General features: G+C 37.8%; 1 protein-coding gene across 1 annotated transcript in view; it reads right to left on the bottom strand.

Annotated features, from left to right (window-relative positions):
* Positions 1-1,459: 1,459 nt before the first annotated feature.
* LOC131755101 (palladin-like) overlaps positions 1,460-19,153 on the bottom strand; it is a 30,759-nt gene continuing 13,065 nt past the window's right edge. The window contains exons 2-8 of the mRNA XM_067033302.1: positions 9,070-9,187; positions 8,324-8,386; positions 6,596-6,737; positions 5,281-5,304; positions 4,356-4,475; positions 4,019-4,262; positions 1,460-1,553 (exon numbers count right to left, since the gene is read on the bottom strand). Of these exons, the coding sequence (XP_066889403.1) occupies positions 1,460-1,553; positions 4,019-4,262; positions 4,356-4,475; positions 5,281-5,304; positions 6,596-6,737; positions 8,324-8,386 (687 nt within the window). The 5' untranslated portion in view covers positions 9,070-9,187. The remainder of the gene's footprint in view (positions 1,554-4,018; positions 4,263-4,355; positions 4,476-5,280; positions 5,305-6,595; positions 6,738-8,323; positions 8,387-9,069; positions 9,188-19,153) is intronic.

Here is a 19,153-nt window from a genome sequence, read left to right as displayed (position 1 = left end):
CTCAGATGTCTTAGTGATATTTAAGGAGTGGGATTACATGAGCTGCTCTTGCAAGCCTCTTTATTTTAGATGTGAACTTTGACTATGAGGTTTAGCAAGCTCATATAGGGGGAAGAGCAAAGAATTGGGAAATGGGAAAAAGTATAAAGAAAACTTATTTTCTTTTTTGTGGTGGGGGCTTTGATCTTCCCTGTTGAAGAAAGGACTAAAAGGGAAATAGTATTCTAAGACTGACATTCTAACTGCCAAGACTTCTCCAGAAATAAGACCAGTGATGGATGGGCTCCAAACTGATTTGTATTGGATAGTTGTTCATCTGAAGGCCTTTTTTTTTTCTCTTGCCAAATGGGAGGGGGAATGGAGTGGGGTTCAAGCAGTTTGTTTCAAGAGAGGGAGTGTGTCTGGGCAAAGGCCAGGAGAGCAGGATGATGGTGTTATGTCACTGGGTAGGTGGGGAAGTAGAAAAACGCGATTTGGTTTCTTTAGCAAGTTCTCTGAATCTGTATAGCATATGCCTCCTTGACTATATACTTTCATTCTAAAAGAGTTTGAAACACTTAAGAAACTACCAAACAAGCAGTGTTTACAGTTAGGGCTCTGTACTGTTAGTTCTCTTTATTTCCCTTACTCCTTACAGTTACACAGCTTCCTTTCTCTTTTCATCAAGGAGACCATCTTAGCATTTAAGTTTCCATTTTTGTGCAGGGAAGTAAATAATTACAGAGGAAGAAACCTTCAAATCAGCAAAAGGTGGTGAAGAGGGGAAGGTGGCATGAGGATCAGGCTAATCAAGTGGAATTATCCCTATTTAGTGGCTTTAGCTTTGGTATGGTATTATTGCTTAAAGCATATCTATTTATTCCCCTCCCTCATGGGTACTCCAGTCTTGATGTCATTATCATGTACGTTAGGATCCAACAAATAGATGTTTGAGCACATGTGAGCTGCTTAAAATTCTTCACAGTTGACCATGTAGGTGTACCTTCCTTTGGTGTTCAGAGAAAGTTTGATAACTGCCACCTGGGCACACAGCCGTTACTTAGTAGAAAAAGCATACTAGACTTGTTGAGTAGGCGTTCGCTTACAAAGTCTTATTTCAGGAATCACCCAAAATGTTTCTCCACATCTGCTCACTGATATTTCAGATTCCATTAATAGGGACAAAGCCTTTCAATCTAAATTAGAGAGACTTAAAATGTAAGTGCAAGTGACAATAAAAATAACAAGAATAACATACATATAGCATTTACTTTGAGTATGGCCCTATTCTGAGCACTTTAAATGTGGTGTATGTGACTGATATTTAGTTCTTCCCAAGAACAGGGTTTGATTGAGATATACCCTACCAGCCAAGTAGGGAAGATGCTCAGGACAAACTGAAATCCCCAATTTTGCCTCGGGCAGATTCTAAATGTTCCATAGTTGAGGAAGAATTTTAGTTTTATTTACTCTTTATCCTTTAAGCTTTGCCTCTTCTTTTCCCTAGACCTTTGTAAGGTACAACGTTTGTTACAGTGCGGTAGCTCCATGGTACATCTAAGCTAAGGTTCTTGCTACAATTAGGGGATCAAGGGATAGTTTAGGAAAGGTAAGTAAGATCCCTTGTAACACCATTCTCGAAAGTTAAGAGTCTGTATTCAGTAATTTACCATGAATCTGTTTTTCTACTTTTTAATATTTGGTTTGCTTTTTTGAGTGGTGTTTTATGTTTTCTCACAAATATGGCTATTTGAATGTTTAGTTGCTTATTTGAGAAAAATCATCCTAAAACTGAACAAAATATTAAGATGTCAGGTGGGTGGACCATATTCCAGCCTGCACCCCAGAGACAGCCTTTTCCATTTCTATCTCTAAATTATCAGTAAGGGCCTCTGGTAAATCATTCTAATGCCTCACAAGATGTAGGTAACTCCCTACTATCTCACATGTTTCCTACTGAAACGTTTCTTGCTGCATGTCCAGGGAATTCCTTGTTGTCTCATCATCAGTGGAAGGGTAGCTGTTTAACTGTCACTCATTCATCCCTTGTTGTTTTTTAAAATGTGAAGTATATATGTGATTGTAAAAATGGTGCTGTGAGCTGCTTCTAAAATCAGAGGTCAGATGTGTGTGATGAGGCTAATTTCTGCTGTCTCAACTGAGAAGGAAAATGTCATATTGAAGATGAAAGGACTAAAAAATGAAGAATATTTTATTCATTTTCAGGTTATGCATTAATCACTATGATTACTGAAGTTCTGCATAGACCTATAGCAAAAGGGAGTCCCATTGTAGCAGTTGACTCAATCTTATTCTTCTCAAGCAAGAAATAATAATGGACACCGGGTTTGGAGTCGAACATTAAAAATGATAACATTAATTTGGTTGATCTTCTACAGCTTTCTAGACACATTAACCTTTTTATTATCTATTTTGGAGACCTGAGTGTGAGTGCCCACTCTACTACATACTTGCTGTGTAACCTTAGACAAGTTGCTTCAACTCTTTGAGCTTTAATAATTAACTGAAAAAACAAAGATAGTATCAGTTTTACTAACCTAAATCAGGGTTGCTGAGAGACTCAAATGAAACAGGAAATCATACAGTGGCCTATTATGTGGTATAATGTATCTCCTCAACTAGGTTAAGTTTTTTTTCTGAGGGAGGGATTCTTTATTGCTTATTTATCTTGTCTAGGACAATGTAGCTCATGGTAGACATTCAGTAAAAACTTGTTAACGTTCATGGAACTTTTGCCCGATAATTGTCCCCACAAATGATTTTATTAATGAAAAAGATAGTAGTCTCATATGAAAGATATCATATTATAAATTCAAGGCCTTTTTAAGTCCTAAAGGCTCACTGATAAACACAGGTACTCATGGAGAAAAATTTTGGATACGAGTATTGGCTATTTTCCCAAGGCACAGAAACTGACAAAACACATACAATGTGCTTAATAGATGTTTGTTCAATAAATTGCAGTCTTATTTATTTTTCCACACACCCATTCTTCCTTGATCCCATGAGGAATCTTTATTTATAGGGGTAGCTACTGCCCAGGTGACTAGTGATCCTATAAGCTAAAGGGATTCCAGGAGACCAACTGAGAAATCACAGTCATAGGCTGTTATTGGAGATAACACTGATCTCCATAAAAAAACAATGCAGTGAAGTAATAGCTACTATTGAATTCCTACTATGTACTTCACACACTGTTCCAGGTCTGTTAGTCTCCAATAACTTAAAAAAAAAGAAATGTTTATTTATTTGTTTGTTTGTTTATTTGGCAGCGCCGGGTCTTAGTTGCGGCACGTGGTATCTTTTAGTTGCGGCATGCGGGAATCTTTTAGTTGTGGCATGCAAACTCTTAGTTGTGGCATGTGGAATCTAGTTCCCTGACCACGGATTGAACCCGGGCCCCCTGCATTGGGAGTGCAGAGTCTTAGCCAATAGACCACCAGGGAAGTCCCTCCAATGACTTGGAGTCTCCAAGTATCAATTTTTAGGTTTTAAAAAAATCAGTATTTTCGTTTGAGGTTTGTCTTTGGGGACTGGGAATGGTGGCGGATTATGTTGTTTTTAAACATAGCCTGGTTGGCAAATTCACTTACTGAATTATCTTTCCATTTACAATTTGTCCTCTAAATGCAAGGACAATTGTGTCTGTATTCTAAGACTAACGGTGAAGAAACGTGTATCACAAAATGTTTTACCAATTTGTATTGAGATAGGACGTTGAATTCAAGATCCCATTCTTCAAAATCTTTTGCCATTTCAGCATTGTTGGTGGTTTTTTTTTTTTTTTTTTTTGATAAGTTTCTATACCAAACCCTTAAATGTGGATCTAAGCACATGACTTACTATTTAGGCCCTGGTGAAATGCATGATGGAGGGCAAGGGAGAAATGACACAGGTAAAGTGAGTCATCTCAGAATGCAAGCTCACTGAGGGCAAGAGCTTTGTCATGTTCACTGTTCTATATATAGACCCAAGAACATTTGTTGAATGAGTGAATGTTAGGTCTGTCTGCCCTTACCATTGTGGTTGTAGCTCAGAGGAATTTTCCTTGATGGTACAGAAATCCTCCTTTGGAACCTGGATCTCATGTTCATTGTGACTGGCTGTTTCAGGAATAGTTGGCATAAGTTTTATTGGAGTACTGTCTGGATTTTTGCCCTTTGTGTAGCTGTCACTGCTCCAGGGAAAGGAGGCCAGTTTTGGAGAAAATTTCCTCATGGGTGACTTTGTAGAACTCTCTGATTTCTCCACTTCTTTTCCTTCTGAAAAATATAATTAGTCACCAGTTCAGATAGAAACAGAATCTTCCTCTTGGCTCAGGGCTGAATTTGAGCAGGGTGATCCAGAGGAGTTACCTGGAGAAACAAAGAGTCTTGCTGTGGAGACTACAGTCCCAGCCTCATTTTCTGCAATGCACTTGAATTCCCCAGAATCTTCAGGAAATGCTTCTGCAATAATTAAGGTGCACAATTCCTCTGGAAAGGGGAGAGAGTCAACTTGACCAGAGTATTTGGATCCCTCAAATTAACAAACAGTGTGAGAGGATGTCAGGGAGAATAGGTACTGGGAATAAATATTGTATTCCTAAGATTTAAAAAAATCCATCTGATTCGTTTTTGTGTCTTTGAGTGGGCTCATGAAGATAAATCTTAAAAATACAACCTAAAATAATCCCAGCATGGTCCCTAACACCTACTTCTTAGACACATCTGTTTTCTCTACTAGACTATGAGTTTCTTAAAAGCAGGGATTATACTTTTATCTCTTGAATTCTAGATTTCTGTAGCTTTAGTGCTTAGCATAAAGGTCCTATAGAAAGACTTTCTGAACTGACCTAAAGATTATTATTGCCATGGTAGTTAGACTGATGGCCACTGTGTGATGGGCACCACACATACTTCTTGGACAGTCAACAATTTGGATATATGATGTCAGGACACCTCCTTACTGCCTCTGTATGTTGCTCATGAGGCACAAATAATATGCCAAATGGAATTAGAGGAAGAATTTGTGCCCTGTGAGGGCAGGGACTCCTCAGTGTGAAGAACGGAACCTGGCTATAACCTGTGTCTAGTAAATACATGTTGAATGAATGAATAAATGAATAAATACACTGATAAATCCCAGTTATCTTGCTTCTTCTGTTGTATCAGTTCAAGAGTTGGCATAGGGTAGCCTCAAAACTGCTCCTGAAGGCAAAAGTGGCTTAGGAGACAGAGTCTTCTGATGCTAAATTTGGTTTAATTATTTATTATCAAGATGTTGAAAAATTGTACTTACCAGGAATGGATGATAAACAAGCTTCTGAAAGATAAAAGAATAGAGAGAGAATTTAAATGATGACAGCTTAGTTGGGAGAAGGGACCATGTGTGAAATAACTTGAAGCAAATACAACGTTGACTGAAATCTTGAGTCACAGGCTGTAAATTCTCTAGAAACTCAGAAAAGGTGCATAATGGAATGAACACTTGGCAAGGTGCTAGAAAAAAAACTATTTCACCTGTGTTCTACCACTAGATTGCTCTGACTTTGTGAAAATTACTTTACTTCTCTGGGCCTTAGTTCTTCATTTCTAATAGGAATTAAGACCAGATATATCTCTTCTCTGGATGTGAACTGTTGCTGAAACACTAATCCTGAGGTGGCCTTTTTCTCCCGAGAAAATCCTTTTCTTTTACTCTTTCTAATTAAAATAAAGTTGAATATTACATTATAAAAATACTGTAGTATCACTGTAGAAAACTACACAAAAGGTTAATAGTTTTCTCTGGGTGGTAAGAATGTAACTTTAAATTTCTTGTACATTTTATATTTTTCTAGATTTATTATAATATGTATTACTTTAGTTTCAGAAAATGCAATAAATGTTATTTTAAGAGAAATACCATGTTGTGTAATAGAGGTGTTTCTTCCTAAATGTGATGTGCAAATGTTCACTTGTTTTGAATTAATATTTAAGTGAGTATATTTTCTTCACTTGATGCAAGAAATACCTTGACTTGAACCTTGGCTGCAGCATTTACTAGCTTTGTGACCTTCAGCAAGGTGTTTAACATTTCTTATTTCAGTTTTCTTGCTTATAAAATACAGATGATAACGCATACCTCAAAATATTGATGTGAGTATTAAATGAGAAATTGTTCATAAAGTATAAACTCAGTGTTTAGCATGAGGTAGATCGTCATACTTGTTACCCTTCCCTAAATTAATTATTTGGTAGGAAACTTACACAATAAACTATTTAGAAAGTTATGCACCAGTTTTCATTTGTTTTGCTCTTCAAAAAATATGTTTATTCTCACATTTTTTTTCTTGTTTGAATACCAAGAACTGTTTAGGAAGATAAGGTTAATCTCTGAAAACAAACTAGTCTTTTTACAGCTATTAAAACTATTGTTTAATCAGAACAAAACAGTTGTTTTGTTTTGTTTTCTTTTTTGGTTGTTTATGTTGAGGAATCATTTGGATTTGAAGTAATTGTTTAGCAGTAGCAATCTTTGAGCCTGTAACAAATCAGCTATTAAACATTAAAAGATGAATTAGATTTCAAGGTTAATCAGAATGAAAAGTAAATTCAAAAGCTTATCACTGTACTTTTTCTCAGAATTCGGAAGTCATCTGAGTCTGCTATCTGCTCTTTCTCTCTGTACCAGTGAACTTGAACTGTGGCTGTGGCCTGGACTCGGCATTCAAACACGACACACTGACCTCTGGTTGTAGAGATGTCTTGAAGATGCTGAAGAATAAACACAGAATTCACAGAATGGAAGAAACTGTTTCACCATATACAATGATTTGGGGTGCCAATTACAGTAAGTGTGCATGCTTTTCATCATAATTATTGACAACTGACTGTACCTTAATCAAAATAAGGAGCTTGCTGGGCATCTTTTGTGCTTTATAGTGTGCTTTACAGTCAGGTATAAGTTTTTATCTCAGTTTCATGGAGTTTAATGGAAAGTTGGCTCTTCACTTCCCCAAGAGCCATTTTTCAAGATAGAAAACCAATTACTTGAATAGTCTTCAATTTGTTGTGTTATTTTATGAGTACCTATGAAGTCACAGATTTAATCTTTATTATTGGTCAAGCAGCATGGGCAGTATTGTAATTTGTTAAGGATTCTGAATCATGACTTAGAGGAATTGGGCCAAAATCACAACTTTGCCACTAGGTGGTTGAAGCTCATCATAGGAACTTGGAAGACTCTTAACCTTTGTAGAACTCATGTTCTTTGTCTGTGAAATAGGGCTAGTAAAATGCTCAGCCTACTTGAGGTTTTGAGGCTCATTTCAGAGAAATAATCTGAAAACTTTCTTTAAAGAATGAAGAGTTATATATATATAAGAAGTGTTTATTAACAATAGCTAGTATAGTCTCATAATGCATATGAACGAGTGGCATTTGTAGTAAATTTACCCCTTAAATTTAAATCCTAATCTCTGTCCTCTCCTATTCTCAGCTCCAGGGTCCTCTAGAATCTAGAATTACATTTCAGATTATAACTTGGCCCTCGGATCAGAGAGAGAGAGAGGATCAGAGGCCCTTCTATCAGGTGACACCTAGTTAAGACATAATGACCACCAACCCTGCCCTTGAGCCTGATGCCCAGGGCTGCATATTACAGGGAAGGAATGCAGCAGGAGACTTGTGGAAATAATAGACGCTTGTGCCTCATGGCATCTGCTGAAAGTGGGCTTCCAGAATTGATAGTAGTGCTTCTTACTGTTAATGACATTGTTTTTTGTGTCTCCCATCCTGTATCTGGTTAAGTCCCTGCTATGCTTCTCATACCTTGGGCCAGCAATGGCAATAGTTCCAGTTCTGTTAGGTTTGGAACAGAGAGCCCAGAGAAGATATCAACCTTAGCTTGGTTTGACCTAACAGATTGAATCCTGCTGTTTCCAGTGAGTGATAGAGGAGGCTTCTCAATCCTGATCTCTGACTGTGACCGAAGCAGGAAGTAAATATGGCTTTGCTTGTTGACTACTTCAGAAGGGCATCTTATGGCCAGTTAAGAGAATCTGATGAATCTTGAGGTCAGGCAGAGCATTGTCTGCTTGGAAAGGACAGTCTAAGCATTTTCTTCCAGAGCTGGAGGATTGACACAGAGCAAAAATCTAAAGAGTATAGGATAAACCATGAGTTGCTCTGTGACACTGAACAATAATTTCATGCTTTCTGGGACTCGGTTTTCTCATATATAAAATAATTATAATCTCTGAGGTCCTTTTCTAGTTTTCTTTCCTTGTTCTTTCACCTTTGATAATCCCCACAATTTATCTATAAAATCCAAACTGCATTATGCAGTGTGGATAGGTTACCTTGGTAAACACAGGGGCTACTACACAAGTGGATCCCGACAGGCTGCTGCAGGGACTCTGCATCTGGTTTAAGAAATAGAAGAGACACTATCATCCATGTTGTCAGGGCCCCAAAACCTAGGTGCATGGTGGGCATGGACTAACTGGATCATTTTTAGCTGTTACCGACCACACCCTAAGTTTACTTTCTGAAAAGGATGATGCTCCTAATTTAAATGTCAGTTTGGATGTCTGCTCCAATGCCACCCTTTTTTTTCTCTCTCCTCCAGCATTCCATTAGCTGAGATGGTGAAATACAACACTGGGAGATTACATTTGAGAAATGAGTATTTAGAGACTGTGTATTAAAGGTTTAAATAACTTCTAAATTTTACTGACTAGATTATTTTCCTTTCTCCATACAGTTGTTCTTGTTGTATCTTTTAGATTTTTGAAAAAGCATTTCCCCCTTTTTTTTAATTAAAAGGGAATTCATTCCTTGGATAGTTGGAATATTCTATTATGGGACTGAGCTCCTAGAAACCAACTGTCCCTTATGGTCTGGCACACAGACAAATGGCAAACCCACAGGACTACTGTGGAGTTATTTCTGAGACCCATAGATTTCTTTCTTGTTCTTTCTGAGGTCATGCAGCTGGAGGCTCTCCCTATGTGTGCTTTTCAAGAAAGTTGCATTGATTCCTTCCTCTCTGGGCCTGTGTCTCCATTACCGGAACCTCTCAGAAAGCTTTTAAAACTGAACCTACCCTCTGGGGGTCAATACACAGTGGTTGAACTAAGGTAGAATAACTTGATCTGATATTGGAGGTTTCATTAACAGGGGAACTGATGGTCAGAGAAACTCTAGTGGTTTTCTTCTTTATCCTGTGGGGGAAACAAAACCAAACACAATCCAGTTAAAGAAAGATTAGAGGTGGCTTTGATAGAAGTGCCTCACTGAAAATACATTTAAATGTTTGACATTTTTTACCTTTAGTCCTTATTTTTCTTTTGATTTGCATAATAATTCAAGTAATTTTTGTTTTTGACCAAGTATTAGTGGATTATGCCTCCTGGTAGTTTTGCTTTAAATTTCCTTTGTCTTAGTCCCGAAATCAGTGGGCTGTCACTAAACACTTAAATTGTGCAGAAGAAATAACTTATAAAGCAAATAATCACTTTGCACTTCGGGAAGTTGATAATTGGTATATTTTTTTAAAAGTAGAATTCTCCCTATATTCATATGCAACATATGCACATTCACATTTTGTACTTACTCTGACATTTCTGTTGCATTTTCCAAGCATAATCCCAGAGAGAAAATGTTTTCTTACTTCTCTGGGTACTTACCTAAAAGAAAGAGAAAAATGAAATTCTATCTAAATCTGATGGAAATTTAATGAAATTTAGTTCAAGTATATTGTATTCACACTAGGACCAGCAAATTAATTACAAACGGCAGATCAATCCAGAACATCTGAATTCTTAACTAAGGATGGAACTTCTTTAATGTTTGCAGTGTAAAAATTCCAGATGTTTACCTTTATGGAGTTATGATGCTTGCATCCAAAAGAAGTGCTGAGTTATTTCCCAAAAACATTTCAGAGGGCATATGTTAGTGTCTCTGAATTTGCATTTTGATTTCAAGTCTTCAGCATATTTGTTATAGGAAATCCATTGAACCTAATTAAACTTAAAAGCTTTTGCACAGCCCAGGAAACCGTTGATGAAACGAAAAGACAACCTACTGAATGGGAGAAAATATTTGCAAATGATATGACCGATAAGGGGTTAATATCCAAAATATATAAACAGCTCATACAACTCAACATCAAAAAAACAACTTGATTAAAAAATGGGCAGAAGATCTGAATAGATACTTTTCCAAAGAGGAAACGCAGATGGCCAACAGACATATGAAAAGATGCTCAACATTGCTAATCATCAGGGAAATGCAAATCAAAACCGCAATGAGATATCACCTCATACCTGTCAGAATGGCTATCATCAAAAAGAACACAAACAACAAATGTTGGAGAGGATGTGGAGAAAAGGAAACCTTTATACCCTGTTGGTGGAAATGTGAATTGGTGCAGACACTATGGAAAATAGTATGGAAATTCCTCAAAAAACTAAACATAGAGCTACCATATGACCCAGGAATTCCACTGCTGGATATGTATTTGGAAAAAACAAAAACACTAATTCGAAAAGATACATGCAACCCAGTGTTCACAGCAGCATTATTTATAGTTACCAAGATACGGAAGCAACCAAAGTGTCCATAATAGATGAATGGATAATGAAGATATGGTGTGTGTATATATATATGGAATACTACTCAGCCGTAAAAAGGAATGAAATTTTGCCATTTGCAACAACATGGATGGACTTGGAGGATATTATGCTAAGTGAAATAAGTCAGAGAAAGACAAATACTGTATGATATCACTTATATGTGGAATTTAAAAATTGCAACAAACTAGTGAATATAACAAAAAAGAAGCAAACTCACAGTTATAGAGAACAAACTAGTTGTTAACCAGTGAGGAGAGGAAGGAGGGAGGGGCAGTATAGGAATAGGGGATTAAGAGATTCAAACTATTATGTATAAAATAAACTACAAGTATATATTGTACAATACAGGGAATATAGCCAGTGTTTTACAATAATATAAATGGAGTATAACCTTTAAAAATTGTGAGTCACTATATTGTACACCTATAACTTATATAATATTCTACATCACCTATAACTCAATTAAAAAAAAGAAACCCATTGAAACACATTGCTGTGCTTACTATAAGGAAGGGATGTCAATGTTCATATTATCTCTTTGAGGCTTTAATAGAGAAATATATCTCAATTCTTAGAATCAGGAATAATTGGGCTTCTCCTGTGCTACTGGTTTCGATTTTCCTCATAGATACTGTGGATCTTAATATTGGTTGTATTTCCTTCTGTATTAGCTACTTGAAAGTCTAGTGCTCACTTCAGGAAAGCCAATAATTCAGCAGAGACTAGAGTCAGGATTTCCTAAATCTGTAAGCTGATGCTTTTTTTTTTTTTTTTCATTTTATCTATGCTGATTTATTTACCGAAACCAACATTTAGATCACATGACCCCACAAAGAACTTTTATTTCCAGATAGAAGAGATAGCTTGGCAGATGTAGACTAGTTTGAATAACAGAATATTGTAATTTCCAGAAAGCAATTGGTTTATGGAAATGGAATGAAATTGTAACTATTCCAAAAATCCAGGCTATGTAGTCAATGAAAATAATAGTTCCAACTTAAAAAGTCTTGTATTTGATACTGTCATTAGGACTAGATTTATCTAATCTCCTTCTAATCTCAATGTATAATCCTGTAATAGCTGGTGTCTTTTTTTAGTCTTAAAAAACCCCTTTATCATCTTGAAGCTTTATAACCATTTAAAACATTTATTTATTTATTTATTGGCTGTACTGCGTGGCATGTGGGATCTTAGTTCCCTGACCAGGGATTGAACCTGTGCCCCCTGCATTGGAAGCATGGAGTCTTAACCACTGGACCACCAGGGAAGTCCCCTTATAACCATCTTGGACTTAGTTTGCTTTAGACTAAAATTTTGGTGATATAAAAGATTTACTATTTCATGTTTTATTTCCTGTGATGGATAATGGCTACAGAATGTACATTTTATTATTATTTAAATATTACCTATATATTATGTTTACTCCTTTCTAAGCATACCGTATTTTATAATACATTTGTAAGATTAAAATAAATCTGTGGGGACTTCCCTGGTGGTCCAGTGGGTAAGACTCCACGCTCCCAATGCGGGGAGCCTGGGTTCCATTCCCGGTCGGAGAACTAGATCCTGCATGCCGCAATGAAGATCCCGTGTGCCGCAACTAAGACTCGGCAACGGCCAAAATAAATAAATAAGTAAATATTAAAAAAAATAAATCTGTGAACTGGAACTGCTTTTTTAAAAAAGGTTAGTTGGTTGTTTTTTAATTTTCAAAGAACAGATAGAATTTTTCTTTGGTAGTTCAGAAGAAGATAGCTTTAGTTCTGTGACCTCAAGGGATTGCAAACATGCACAGATTACCTTTATGTCCAAAATTGGGCACAAAAAGAGTTTATAACTATGGACTCTCTAAACAGAGTTGAATCAAACCATGAAGTGTTAGCTGTATTTATTTGACTTGGATCATTTTTGTAATGAATGAAAACTTCACAAACACCTCAAACTTTTGAATTAGTGAACACTTCCTGATGTCTCCTATGCCAAGACCCCAGGAGCAACACAAAAGAGTTTAGAGTTAGCTGGCACAATGAAAGTATATGAAAAGCTCACTAATGCAAAAGATGCATGATAATAATAATATAGGTACTATCTTAGTAATAACCATAAGACATCAGAAACACTAAAGTCATGAGACATTAAATAGTGCCAGTGACATAACAAGACAGCATGTAATCACCCCACAGGCTGTTGGAAATAAGTGCTATGACTTCAAAGGAGACAGAAGCTTGACCAGCATAGGAAAACTTCCTGCCCAGGGTGGACCTTCGGTTTTGAAGAATGTTAAAATTGGAAAAGACAAAGTGTGTATGTGTGTGAGTTGGGGATGGGAGTTAGCCGGTGAATAGTGGTGGGGGATGGGTAGAAAAATGAAGTAACATTCATGGAACACTAACTGATGTGCTAGTACTGTGCTTTTCTCTTTATCTCGTGTGGGGAAAGCATTCCATAACCATTCAATGGCATGGAATGCTCTGGGATCAGATTGCCTGGATTTGCGATTTATTAGGTATATTAGCTTTCCCTCTAAGCCTCAATTTCCCAATCTGTAAAACAGGCACAGTAATAGTGTTTATTTCTAGGGTTGTTTTGAGGATTAAATGAGATAGCCTACAAAAGCACTTAACTCATATTTGTGCCACATATCAATCACTCAATAAATGTTAACTGCTATTATTATTGTGATGGTGATTGTTATATGCAGATCCAGGGGAAGTTCCACCTTTCCTCAGAGGTTTCTAATCTAGCTGTCTTTGATTTTTCTTCTCTTGTGAACTTACAGCCCTTATAAGACACCTGTTTTGGGGGGCCCGCACTGTGCAGCTTGCGGTATCTCAGTTCCCCAACCAGGGATTGAACCTGGGCCACGGCAGTGAAAGCCTGGAATCCTAACCACTTGGCCACCAGGGAACTCCTTATAATACACTTCTGTTTTTAATTATTTACTATTGCATACTTTCATCTGGAAATTCCTTAAGATCAGGGGTCATTTCGTATGTTTCCCATCCCCAAAGTATCTAGTCCAGATAGTAGGCGTGGAGCTGATTGATTTTATAGATTATTGCATAAGGAGTTGCTGTGAATAGTTGTCCTAGGAGGTATGTGTTGATTTGTGCCATTTCCCTCAACCCCATCACACAAATATTAACAGTTGATATGGAAAGATTCCTCCTCTTCCAGAAAAGGGAACCCTTCTACACCATTGGTGGGAATGTAAATTGGTACAACTGCTATGGAGAACAGTATGTAGATTCCTTAAAAAACTAAAAATAGAGCTACCATATGATCCAGCAATCCCACTCCTGGGCATGTATCTGGAGAAAACCATAATTTGAAAGGATACATGAACCCCAGTGTTCATTGCAGCATTATTTACAACAGCCAGGACATGGAATCAACCTAAATGTCTATCGATGGAGAAATGGATAAAGAAGATGTGGTATATTCCATATACTATGGAATATTACTCAGCCATAAAAAAGAATGAAGTAATGCCATTATTTCATTCATGCAGCGACATGAATAGACCTAGACATTGTCATACGGAGTGAATTAAGTCAGACAAAGTTGGATATCATATGATATCACTTATATGTGGAATCTAGAAAAAGGTACAAATGAACCTATTTACAAAACAGAAATTGAGTCACAGATGTAGAAAACAAACTTATGGTTACCAAGGGGGAAAGGTGGGGAAGGGATAAATTGGGAGATTAGGATTGACCTATACACGCTACTGTATATAAAATACATAACTAATAAGAACCTACTATGCAGCACAGGGAACTCTATTCAGTACTCTGTAATGACCTATATGGGAATAGAATCTAAAAAAGAGTGGATATATGTATATGTATAACTGATTCACTTTGCTATAAAGCAGAAACTAATACAACACTGTAAATCAACTATACTCCAATGAAAAAATTAATTCAAAAAAAAGAAAAGAAAGATTCCTCCTCTTCTAATCTTGGAAGTAAGTCCTCTCACCACACCAGCCATCTTAGGTGAAGTTAACCAATTACAGAATTGCAGGGACTTCCATGGTGGTCCAGTGGCTAAGACTCTGTGCTCCCAATGCAGGGGGCCTGTGTTCGATCCCTGGTCAGGGAACTAGATCCTACGTGCCGCAACTAAGAGTTCACATGCTGCAACTAAAGATTCTGCATGCCACAACTAAAAGATCCTGCATGCCACAGCTAAAGATCCTGCATGCTGCAACTAAAGATCCTGCATGCCACAACTAAAGATCCCGCATGCCACAAGGAAGATCCCACACACACGGCAATGAAGATCCCTCATGCTGCAACTAAGACCTGGCATGGCCAAATAAATAAATAAAAATATTTTTAAAAATTCAAAAAAGGGGCTTCCCTGGTGGCGCAGTGGTTGAGAATCCGCCTGCCGATACAGGGGACACGGGTTCGTGCCCCGGTCCGGGAAGATCCCACATGCCACGGAGCTGCTGGGCCCGTGAGCCATGGCCGCTGAGCCTGCGTGTCCGGAGCCTGTGCTCTACAACGGGAGAGGCCACAACAGTGAGAGGCCCACGTACCACAAAAAAAAAATTCAAAAAAGGGGCTTCCCTGGTGGTGCAGTGGTTGAGAGTCTGCCTGCCGATGCAGGGGACATGGGTTTGTGCCCCGGTCCGGGAAGATCCCACATGCCGCAGAGCGGCTGGGCCTGTGAGCCATGGCTGCTGAGCCTGCACGTCCGGAGCCTGTGCTCCACAACAGGGGAGGCCACAACAGTGAGAGGCCTGCGTACCGCAAAAAAAAAAAAAAAACCAGAAAAAAACCAAAAACAAAAAACAAAAAAGAACTGCAAACCAAGAGAAGACATGGGAAATCTTGTCTAACATCTTCAGAGAACAAAACTAAGGGTCATAGAGGTTATGTATTTGCTCAAGTTCATGCAGTCTGTTGGTAGAAGAGTCAGGATTAGAATCAAAATCTGTTTTCTAGTGCAATCCATATGGGCCTCTAGCAAATTGACTCTATTACCAGATAAATGTAAAACTGCAGATATTAGTCTGAGTAGTTAAAACTGTAGTGATTTTTTTCTTTTATCAGGATAGAGCATTTTTATGGTTCTGAATTCTCTGGGTAATGGAACAGTCGTTTTACTTGGTATATTAGCTCCTTGAGGACAGAGACATAGTCTGTTTTGTTTACTCTTGTATCCCTAGTGCCTAGAATAGTGCCAGGCACATAGGAGATAGTCAATAAATATTGGTCGAATGAATGAATTTGTTAGCAATATTGGCTGAGACATCAGTTGAGAATGTTTGTGGCTTCTAGAGATTCTAACCTTTAAGTATCAGACCCCGGAAAGAAACCCTATAAACAGCAGGGAAACTCTGGCTGTGGCAGGAAAATAAAAATGAAATTCTTCCCCTTACAGGAAGAGCAGAATTAAGTAAAAGTGTATATGAAAATTTGGAACTTCTTGGAAGAAACATACGTTATAAATAAATATTAAGGTCAGTTGGTTCAAGAGGCTAGAATTTCCTTTAAGCTCCTTGGCACATCTTGAAGGAGAAGCTAGAAAACATCAGCAGAATAATTTCAGTGGTGGATGAGATTCAGGTTTTTGTCCACCTTGAAATTGTCCTGTGCTCCCAGGCTAATGAGGAAAAAAAGAGAATATCCAGTTCTTATGAAGGTAAGGCCCCCTAACATTCCAGATGCTTCCTGTTCTAAGCATGAACAATCAAACTTTATGTGCGAGGCACCAGAGAGCCCATGTTGTCATTTAATCAGTGGGGTGAACAGGCCAGGCAGGATTTCCCATCTTCTGTCCATGATCATCCAGCCAATGAAAGGAGACAGTGATAACTAATAGAACCATGAAATGTCCTGAATCTTACTTTAGGATATGCCACTGGTTAGCATGAGTTAAATAGTCTATGTCTGAAGATGATATAGGAATGGATAAAAATATAGAGAGGCCAGATAATATGGGAGAGAGGGTACTAATTCAGGATTGAGGAAATCTAGATTTTGATTCTAGATCTATCATTAATTAGTTACATGACTTGGGCAAGACCCTTTAGAGTCTCAGTTATATTTAATAAGAAATGAGAAGGTTTCTTTTTAAATATTTAAAATATTTGATCCTGCTTTAAAATCTCTGATTTTCATAATTACTGGAGTAGATGAACTTCCACCAGAGCATAAGGGAAAGAAAGATGAACATTTGCGCTAAAGGCAAAACCAGTCAGCACTTAGGTCTGTGGCTTAAACTGCCACTCCAGAATGCAGAGGTTTGAAAAATGAGCTGTGCTTTAGGAATTACTTAAACAGTTTAAAATGTGATTTATTTATGAAAACAAATCTTTCAGAACTAAGTTGGGTTAGTGATAAAACCAAACCAAACATGAGAGCATCCCTCTTCCTTCCAGAAAAGGAATATTTCTTTAAAAAGCCCACTCTTAAATATTGACTTCTCTTGCTAAAGCCACTGCAGTCATTACATTTGGTTCTCATGTATTTCCCTCTAGGGGATAGAAAAGGAGGTTTTCAGAAAGAAAAAACCCTTTTGCTTGACTGCTATGAAATAATACCACCCTCTAGAGTATCAAAATGAAATGTGGATTCAGAATATGTGTAGGCCCTATATGTGACCTGTCCTGAAGTGTTCCTTCTTGACTTTAGATAGCACTGGGGATGTCCTTGAGAGAAAAAATAGCTAGGGATTTTACTTTGGTGATGAGTTACGCTAGCAGGCTTCATGTCTCACGTAAATCATAACCTTTGCTGAGTGTAACCCTAGTGCTTTGAAAAGAGAACAGAATTAGACTCCACCAAATGAAGAGTCTAAGACCTTGGCAATCTTACTCTGGAAAGATGACAGGATACATAGAGATCATGAACAATGGTGAGGCCCTTATAACTGCCTGAATAGGATGTCTGCAGAGTTACACCAGCTTCATGGATGTAATGTAGGTCCAGTGGTCTGAGAAATAGAACATCAGGTCTATTTAAAAGTGAACAACAGAAGACTCAGATATTAGCTATATTAGGCAAAAATTGGGGAAAGAGAGCGAGGTAAGGCAGGTTAGCAACATACAGTATTTCAGATGTTTCAAAATGTCACCCTTAGAATACTTAGTGAAAATTCACACAATAAGCCAAATTTGGTGCATTCTTTTTATTTTTAATTTTATTTTTTTACTTTTATAAATTTATTTATTTATTTTTGGCTGCATTGGGTCTTTGTTGCTGTGCGTGGGCTTTCTCTCGTTGTGTGGAGCGGGGGCTACTCTTCGTTGTGGTGCGTGGGCTTCTCATTGCGGTGGCTTCTCTTGTGGAGCATGGGCTCTAGGCACATGGGCTTCAGTAGTTGTGGCATGTGGGCTCAGTAGTTGTGGCTCATGGGCTGTAGAGTGCAGGCTCAGTAGTTGTGGCGTACTGACTTAGTTGCTCCGTGGTATGTGGGATCTCCCCGGACCAGGGATAGAACCCATGTCCCCTGCATTGGCAGGCGGATTAACCACTGCGCTACGAGGGAAGTCCCTGGTGCATTCTTTTTAAATGTTACTTAAGTTATTTGATTTGATGGATGAGTTTGCTTTTCCAGTTTTTTTTGTTTGCCTATTTTACGACTTAGTATGTATTTTAAATATTTATCTCCTGTGTGATAATAAATGCCATAGTAAGTTACCTTTATTCACAGAAAGATAATTAATATGAAGTGTCCACAAAGCAACAGATATTGTGGAAGACATTTATTTTTAATTTTATATTATTCCTAACAGAACACAAGGAGAGAGGAAGAACAGTTGAGGAAGGAGGTACATGAGTTAAGTCAGAAAAGGAGTTGTGAATTGTGTGTATGTTTGATGTTTTCCATCACACTTATTTATTTATTTTTAACATCTTTTTTGGTGTATACTTGCTTTACAATGTTGTATTAGTTTCTGATCTATAATAAGGTGAATCAGCTGAATGTATACATATATCCCCATATCCCCTCCCTCTTGCATCACCCTCCCACCCTCCATGTCCCACCTCTCTAGGTGGTCACAAAGCACAGAGCTGATCTCCCTATGTTATGCATCTGCTTCTCACTAGCTATCTGTTTTACATTTGGTAGTGTATATATGTCAATGCTACTCTTTCACTTCGTCCCAGCTTCCCCTCCCTCCACCCCATGTCCTCAAGTCCATTCTCTACATTGGCGTCTTTATTCCTGTCCTGCCCCTAGGTTCATCAGAACCATTTTTTTTTTTTTAGATTCCATATATATGTGTTAGCATACGGTATTTGTTTTTCTCTTCTGACTTACTTTACTCTGTATGACAAACTCTAGGTCCATCCACTTCACTACAAATAACTCAGTTTAATTTCTTTTTATGGTTGAGTAATATTCCATTGTATATATGTGCTACATCTTCTTTATCCATTCATCTGTCGACGGGCACTTAGGTTGCTTCCATGTCCTGGCTATTGTAAATAGAGCTGCAATGAACATTTTGGTACATGACTCTTCTTGAATTATGGTTTTCTCGGGGTATATGCCCAGTAGCGGAATTGCTGGGTCATATGGTAGTTC

The sequence above is a fragment of the Kogia breviceps genome, chromosome 4 (genome assembly GCF_026419965.1).
Source record: "Kogia breviceps isolate mKogBre1 chromosome 4, mKogBre1 haplotype 1, whole genome shotgun sequence".
NCBI lineage: Eukaryota > Metazoa > Chordata > Mammalia > Artiodactyla > Physeteridae > Kogia > Kogia breviceps.
This window is presented reverse-complemented; position numbering and strand designations above follow the sequence as displayed.